Here is an 8,435-nt window from a genome sequence, read left to right on the forward strand (position 1 = left end):
TGGCGCCTATGCTGGAGGTGGCTCTCACCCTGGTAAGGCCCTTGGCCTTTCTCTAGGCCCGGGAGCGAGGGGCTGGTGGCGGTGGGGTGTCGTCTCCAGGCCCTAGCAGAGCTCGAGGGTTGCGGCCGGGGCGAGGAAGGGCTGGTGCTGAGGGGACTTGGGGCGCTGGGGTAGATCTGCCAGCCCTGTGCTAACGGCAGCCAAATCTTTGGGGTGAGCAGAGTGTTTCTGGAGTTGAAAACCCCCCGAGGCCCATCTGCTGTACAGCTTTCTGCTGGGGAAGCAGCAGAAAACTACAGAGCCACATAGTTTTCTCTAATTTCTTTTTCAGTGCGGAAACATTGCTGTTTATATTGGTGTCATTATCCCCGAATAACTCCCATAGGCAATGTCCTTATTCTACAGCAAAAAGACCCTTTCCCAGCTTACCTTTAAGGCACTTCAAAGCAATATCAGCTAATTGGTAAAGAGCATGCTTGTCTCCAAGTAAGAGTGTATAGATGTGTATAAGTATGTATTTCTTAATTCATTGGTGTACTTTCCCCATTTATGGAAGCTATTAGCCTAAATAGGGAAAAAAATGAAGCCTCTTCATAGTACAGGTCTGGCTTCAGTTTTAAATCTCACTTGGTGTATTGCAAACTCACTGTTGGTTAGTTACCATGGGATAGCCAGGGACAGCCAAGCATTCCCTGTTATGATATCCCCTACCTTGCCTGCTGCTGTGGAAGAGCAGTAAGTCACTGTGGGATAATCTGTTTTTCTCCCTGTCATCACATAGGCAGGATGAGAACAATGTCAGGACTATAGGGCCAGTACTTTCCAGTCTCAGCCCCCTGGTCATGAAAATCAGGAGCCATCTTGCATTGGGCCATAGCTTCTTTCTGCCTGGCATTTGGGGACAGTCCCTTTGTCAAAACTAGAAGACGGAGGGAGCAAAACATGCTTGGATTTTATTGTAATAGGGAGTCAGAGTGGCCTGGTACAAATCTGGAGGTAAAGAAGTGCTTTGGGACCTTCATGGTAGATGTAGCTGCCACTAAAGTGAGATCTGGTGTGATTTGAGCTCAGGAGTTTTCTGTCCATTTAAAGATTTGTCATTATTGACAGGAAAAAATCCACTGCTTTTTGATACCTGTAAAAATAACTAATTTCTAGTTCTTCTAGACTTCTTGGCTGAAGTGTTCCCCTCAGTTTAATAGATTGCTTCACTAAAAAAAAATTTGTAAATAAATTCCAGTTTTCTCCAGTTGAGATGATGCCATGGGAACATGTGAAGCCTGGATATGATGAAATGCATCCAGAGGCATAGAACAGGGGCTGAGCATGAGCCCTGGCCATTTAGGTTTGCCATACTGCTGTGGAGCACGGAAAATTTGTCAATCTTTTAAGTATATTTATACCAGTATAACAGCGTAGGAGTAACACAAAATTGTGTGCTGCTAGTGTCATCATTTTCTGCGTACAGTTTTCCTCACGTTGCTGCTTGGGAAAATGTAATAATACTGTTTGCAATTGCTTTAACGTAGGCAGAGCTTTGACTTTACCTTTTTGAACCACGGTAATTCGTTTTTCCTCTGGGAGTAAGTGGAAGTTGCTAGTGAGGTACAGAATAACATATATAATATATTTAAAGTATGTGTAGGGTTTGTCTTTAAATTGGGATTAGATGTCTTTCTACAGGGTCAGTGGCAGTGAATTTTCCTGAACTTAAGGCCTTCAGTGTAGTTCTCTGGGGTAGCTCTTGCTACAGGACCAGATTATTAGGAAATAAATCCTGTTTCTTGCAACATCTGAAATGTCTTGCCACATCTACAGTAAGCAAATCATTACAGAACCAAAGAAATAGCATTGTCTTACGTATTTGCTCTTGGGGTTTTGATACAAAAAGTTAAAGATCGGAAACCCCTCGCATTTCCCACATTAATTAGGACTTGATAAGATGTATTGTGGTTTACAGTCACATTTGATGTCTCCTGTGCTACTTGGCAGCTTTAAAACACAGTGTTTGTCAAGAGCCCAAGACCTTTTGCTCTTTTTTTTTTTTGTTTAAACAAAGGCAAAGGTGTCAATAAATGCTGGCATGGCAGCTATGAAAATTGGATTTTATTGTTGTAGTGTTAAAAAGGAGGGTGCTCACGCCTATTCTGTACAATATAACACATGGTTACTGAATAAATCAGCAAGATTAGTATGGTTGAAACTCGATGTTTGTAGCCAAGTGCCTGTTTCTAAAGGATTTTGAAGCTTTGGCAGGTTTTGATGGGATCTGTTTCTCTTCCAGTTCAATTACTGCTGGTTCTTGGTCAAGCCTGTGGACTGGTCATACGTGTGAGGGTTTTCTAGAACGAGCCCCACAAGTTTCACCTCCTCTTCTCTGACCTGAGTTATCCCACAACATCAAATGGGAGCAATGTTCTCCAGATTTAATCTGAACGTAGAGGGTATGCTTTCAAACACGCTTGTCCATGTGGTAACTTCTGAAAATTGTGAGCGGTGCTTTAGCAGCAGCTTAGGTACAAGTAATCAACAAAATTAGCTTTTATTAAACACGCAGCAGTGCTTGAAGGTCTGTAGCTCTGGAGGAGAGAGCAGAAGCGCCTGCATTTAATTTGCACTTTGGCTTGACGGTTTGAAATCCCTTTCAAAAAGGGAGTCATTAAAGAAAAAGTGAATTAAGTTTCACATGGGTTTTTTTGTGCCTTTGAATTTCTCAGCTAATTGATGTGGTTTTGCAACCACATCTTCTCAAAAAAAAAAACAAAACAAGCAGCACTTCCCCCTCCATTTGCATGGCTGGCTCCCCTACCACCTGGAACAGCCGCTCCGATGGCTGTAGGTTACAGCCTTTCTCCTCCCAGGGCTCTTCTAAACCCCTCTGCCACCCGCCTTTGGTGGCTGCAGCGGATCAGAGGGCAGGCCGCTTTTGATTTTTCAGGGGTGATAGGCACCGTGTGGAAGCAAGAGACAATTTGTCCCCTGTTGGTTTGCCCTTGCCAGATCTGGACATGACTAAAAATACCAGGGGCTAATCAATGCTAAGGCTACCTGTGGAGACAGTGCCACGGTTAGAGAGTGTTTGGAAATTGCAGGTGGAAACAGCTTTCATTCCAAAAAGATTTTTTTTTTCCTTCTTTTTTTTTTAACGGAAGCAGTTTTCAATTACCACTTAGGGAACTGAGAACTTAAAAATCATACTCCTTTTTTTTTTTTTTTTAAGACCATTTTCTTTACACAACAAAAATTGATTTAGAACCAAGGTTTTTAATTTTTTAATTGATGGACTTTTTTTTTTATTATTAATTTTAACGTCTGGGCTTCTGGCTTTAATGTCAAGCTTTCAAGCAAGTAACAATTGAAGCCGTAGTCCTAAGCCCTCAAAATGGGTTTGTAATTGAAACAGCAGTTGGCCCTCAGCTGTAGCAGGGCTACATGGCTTTTTTTTTTTTATGACATAAATCCATGTCATCCCTTGTAGAGGAGGGATTATTCACATGGCTTTTTTTGTTTGTTTGTTTATGCAGTCTAATACTATAATTATTGATAAAAATGAGATTGATTTGATTTACAGGATGCGACAAGTCAGCATCAGATATATTTTTGGACTCCATTTTAATATAGCTATTGAGGTTTTTTTGATGCATGCTCTCTAGGGACTGCAAAGGAAAATTCTAGCTGCTTTCTCCACTTCTGTCTTTCAGGGCTGTGTATTAAGCTGACCTGATATCCTCAGTTATAAGGAGAAACATCATGTATATGTTAGGTTTCTTTTCAAAGCAAGACAGACTCAGCAGGAGGAATTCAGATGCAGCATAAAGCGGAAAGAACAGCGGTGTGCACATGCTGAAACTGCACTTATAAAATTACGTAAAATTTTACACTTGTGTAACGCAAAAGTTGTGTAAATTGTATGCAAATAAATTGTATGCCTATGTTTAAGTATTTACATACAGGTGTTAAATAAGGAGGAGCTGCCTGGTCTGACCGCGTCTATAACAGAGATGAGAATTTATGCCAATAGTTCATTCAGCAAGCCCTGATCTTGTGGCTGAGCTGGAGAGCATTTTTAGAAAAGTTTTCAGGTTTGATTGAAAGATTTTAAAGAGTGGAGAATCCACCCACATTGTTTGATAAGTTGCCTCAGTGGCTAGTTACCCTTGCAGGTGAACTCTCAAAGAAAAAGAATTTTATTGCAAAACCTTTTTGTAACGGAGTGGGCTGAAAAAATGGTAAATGGGACAAACTTTTTCTGCCTCACATTTACCTTTCGCTCAAGCTTTATTTGTTAATTAAGGTAAAAAATGCTTCCACTTTAGCGTAGAAATGTTTCATCAGAAGTAAAATCAACAAGCTCTTTTTGAAATGACAGTACTGTCACACATCCACATGGTGAATTTCTAATGGCTCTCTGTCAAATGAACACTAACAGAAAATAGCCACAAATGGCAATAGGTAAGACCTAGACTCCTCTCCCAGGCAGCGTTGCTGAAGCTCTTTACTAGTCCTGTCATTCAAATTTATGCTAGGCTTTGACTGAGATAACTTCTTGTTCTTTTGCTCCATTTGGTTAATGTTTTCCATCATTTTCCAAATGTTCAATTTGGTTTCTCTGTTCTAGTTAAATTGGCTGAACTCTGCATGTGAGTGCAGACATGGATTATATATATAAAAATATATATACGTTTAAAGAAGCAATTGGTAAAGGTATTGTAATGCTTCAATTGCCGTTTTGTTTGTATGACAGACATGAGATTTCCTTAGTTCTGTGGGGTTTTTTCTTTTTTTTCCTGGGCTTAATTGTTCCAATCACTTTTTCAGATTGACTCTTGGTGCAAAGAGAATAGCTACGTGATAGCTGGATATTACCAGGCAAATGAACGCGTGAAAGATGCCAGGTGTGTTGGTGCAATATTTCCTTCTGTTTGCTCTTTTATGTTGTACTTTGTACTCTGCCAACAAAAATCATCGACATAAATCGTGCGTGTTGATTAACTTTGACAACTGTCATCTGGTTTCACATTGTCTTCGTGGTGCTGGTGGATATGGCCTTTGTTCAGGTGCAGAAACCCCAGTCTTTCCAGAATCACTCCTCTTTAGTGGATACTATAAAAGGCCAGTCTTTGAACGGCTGCCAACCAGTTTAATTACAGTTGTCAGGGAAATAGCCAAAATTTGCAGGCGCGTTTGCTTGTGCAGTGCATATCTTGTAAACTCAAAAGACTCCGAGTATCTTTCGGAAAGTCTTTCAGAAGTGACCTAATTCTTACTAAACTACTTGATTGTCTCTGAGTTTTATGGAAGCATTTTCTTACGTGGTAAAGGAACACTTTTGAAATGGAAGATGATGTCAGTCAAGCAGAGATCTATTTTTTTCACTTATTTTCCTCAGGATTAGTAATTTTTTTCCCTGCTAGCTAACTCGAATTACTCAATAAGCAATAAGGGAGCCTTCCTGTGGAGCCACAATATAGGTTTAGATATGTGTATCAAGTAATTTCCCCATATCTATTAGATAAATCCAGTATCAGAACTAATGAGAGTACATCATACTTGCATTTAAAATAAATATGAACAGCTTGTTTAAAATATTATGCTGTGTCCCAGTCATTTTGTTCATGTATATCCTTCAGTCTCAAGCATGTTTTTTAAGTAATACTTGTGACTGCTAAGGTGTCTAACGGGGATAAGGGCATTATTTGTCCTTTCCTTAAAAGGGAAATAAATCTGCTGGAGACATTTTTAAGGAGAAGATACAGTTTGTCTGTTCCATTTGAGGTTTGAAAGAATATCACAGGCCTTTTTTTTTTTTTTTTTTAAACTCCAGTTTCATTTATGAAGATAACTGGCACCACGTAGAGATTGTCATCTTTGAAATGTGGTAAAGGTTTTTCTTTAAAAGGTTATCTGATTTTGGTAGAGAAGCTGGGCAGTGAGTGGGTTGAAATGCAGACTGGGGAGCAAACTCAGTTTCTTTTTTAAATGCCTGCCAGGGCAAAGGTGGCTGTGGTCTTTGGTTTGGTGGAAGAAGGTAGGAGGCCACAAAACATTGATTCCATATAAAGTCTGCAGTGAGTGTTTCGCTGTTTGAAAACCCATTGCCTAAGCATAGCTAAGATCCAGATCATGAGCTGAAGAGTGGAGCTGGGGTTTTCTCTTGGCCTTCTGACTTCAATCAAATGTAGCATCAGCTTGATAATCTTGTTCCTGTTTGTAAGCACGCAGTGTAATTTTCGCATCTCTTTAAGCGTATTTCCTGCTGGTTTCAGCTGAAATGTCATGGTTCAAATAACGCAGTTACTTTTACCTTCTGCTGCAGTCCAAACCAGGTTGCGGAAAAGGTGGCCTCCAGAATTGCAGAGGGCTTTAACGATACAGCGCTCATAATGGTAAACTATTTCATTTAACCCCCCTTTCTGTTTTGTTAATGTTATGACTTTGGTGTTGGACTAACCGTTTAAATGCCATTCTCTGCATCCGTTGATAGTGAAGTAACTAAGTTTCTCTTCCCCTCCGAATACTCTGGGGAAGAGACGCAATGACCTGTAGCCTCTGTAGTAAACCTACAGAGAGACTGTGGTTAGCTCTCTGCCATCTCAAAGGAAGCAGAGGCCTTCTCTGCTTGTGAGGCTTGAGCGAAGGCAGTGTATCTCTGAGTTTTGACCCCCTTCTGTGACTTAGACTCTTGTCTTATGTGAAGCAAGTGATGCTTTGCCTCCTTGCTGCAGTGACAAAGGATGCTGGCAGTTTAAACATATAAAATTTGGCTCCTTTGAAGGTAGGACAATGGACAAGTTAGTTTAAGGTGCCCTGTTTGTGAGAACTGACCTTTTTTTTTTTTTTTTATTTCATCTCTTTACTTGGGTTCTTGAGGAGGAGACTAAGGTGGTGTTTTTCTGTTGCACAATAGGTTGATAACACCAAGTTTACGACGGAGTGCGTAGAGCCTGCCATTCACGTGTATGAGCTTCATGAGAACAAGTGGAGGTGCAAGGACCCACACGTGTGAGTAAACTTCAGAGTTTATTTGTGTTCGGGTAGTAAGGAAAAACGTGTTGCCTGGTTAAGGGCAAAACTTTGATTGTGATTGAGTGCCAGTGTTAAGGGCGGTGGGTGTACCTGTCAGTGCTTTTAATGCTATTTTTTGCTGTAGTGAGAGAGAACAGCCGGCTTCTGTGGCCAGGCAGTGGTATACGAGCGCCATGACCACATTGCTGAGAGTGTGGTTTAATTTCCAGAGTAGAGGAGGTGGTGGAGATTTTCTTTGTGATTACTTCTAATTCCTGGTTATTTTACGTCCTAGTGATTTTTGTGAAGATTGGACCGAAGCCCAGAGAATCGCTGCATCTCTCTTGGACAGCAAGTCCTACGAGACGCTTGTAGATTTTGATAATCACCTGGATGATATCCGGAACGACTGGACAAACCCAGAGATCAACAAAGCTGTCCTTCACCTGTGTTAGAGGGGTTTCTACTGACTAATTTATGGGCATTCCCACTAGGAACTGAAGAGAGAAAAATGCTATTTTTGAATGTAAATAGAATAATATTCAGTACTTTGTGTGGAAACCCGACTGATTAAAAAGGAGTGGCATGTCACATTGCAGAGTGATGTGTCCATAAGCCATCTTTTTTGTGAGATTCCTTGGAAGAACTGCAAACTGTCAGTTACAGCTGTCCTCGTGGATGCCATCCCAGTTGTAGTGAATGTTGCGATTCCTTCAAAACCAGAACTACTTCTGCTTGTCCCTACTGTTCGTATTGCAAAGTTTTGACTAAGCTTTTCTAATCTTTAGAAAGATTACTTTTTAACAATTATGGAAATACCTTTAAAAAAAAAAAATCAGTCTTGTCCTCAGATGAGCAATTTTAAGGTCAAATACATAAAATGTAAGGTTAACTCTTTCTTTTGGCCTGGTTTGGAAATGTCATTCTGTCGGCACAGTAAAATGTGAACTGCTGAGGATGATGCTCATGTGTCACTTGTTTTGCAGTGGTTTATCATGACACAGCCACAGGGAACGTGTTAAAGCAGTATTCCCAAATGCTACGGTGATTTCTCCTCCCTGTGCCTATACAACCACAGTTACTGCTTGAATATGTTAAACCCAAGGTAAAACCAAATTCATGTAATGATTTGTAAAAAGGACTGGAAGCACACTAATGAGTTTGAATGAAAGTTCTAAAATAGGTTTGAGTGTACAAAAGAAGAGGAGAGTGAAATACCTTATTAATTTTATGCAGTCTTTTTGGATTTTATAAACAGAACTCCTTTTCAACTGAGTGTCCATTTAAGTAGGTCTAAAACGTGTCCTTCCAAGGTGAAGGCAAGCAATCTGAGTACATTGAATCAAGGAGCCTAGATACAGTCTAGTTCTGCTTCTGTCTGTCTGTCTAATTAACAGATTTTTCTAAGAATAAGTTTATTGGGCAATGAA

The 8,435-nt window shown here is 40.4% G+C and overlaps 1 protein-coding gene across 1 annotated transcript; it reads left to right on the forward strand.

The window, feature by feature from the left end:
* Window positions 1-6: 6 nt before the first annotated feature.
* On the forward strand, window positions 7-7,834 carry EMC8 (ER membrane protein complex subunit 8). Its single transcript, XM_009882805.1, has 5 exons — window positions 7-32; window positions 4,819-4,895; window positions 6,317-6,386; window positions 6,908-7,002; window positions 7,301-7,834. Exons 1-5 carry the CDS (start codon window positions 9-11, stop codon window positions 7,458-7,460), a joined length of 426 nt encoding a protein of 141 aa, XP_009881107.1. The 5' UTR covers window positions 7-8; the 3' UTR covers window positions 7,461-7,834.
* The last annotated feature ends 601 nt before the right edge of the window (window positions 7,835-8,435 follow it).

Source organism: Charadrius vociferus, unplaced genomic scaffold (assembly GCF_000708025.1).
Source record: "Charadrius vociferus isolate BGI_N301 unplaced genomic scaffold, ASM70802v2 scaffold714, whole genome shotgun sequence".
NCBI lineage: Eukaryota > Metazoa > Chordata > Aves > Charadriiformes > Charadriidae > Charadrius > Charadrius vociferus.

Bases quoted from the DNA above. Each gene is read 5' to 3' on its own strand.
- EMC8 (XM_009882805.1), top strand. From the start codon at position 9: ATGCTGGAGGTGGCTCTCACCCTG. The intron at 4,896-6,316 runs GTGTGTTGGTGC...CTTCTGCTGCAG, and splicing joins GAACGCGTGAAAGATGCCAG to TCCAAACCAGGTTGCGGAAA. The intron at 7,003-7,300 runs GTGAGTAAACTT...TTTACGTCCTAG, and splicing joins AGGTGCAAGGACCCACACGT to TGATTTTTGTGAAGATTGGA.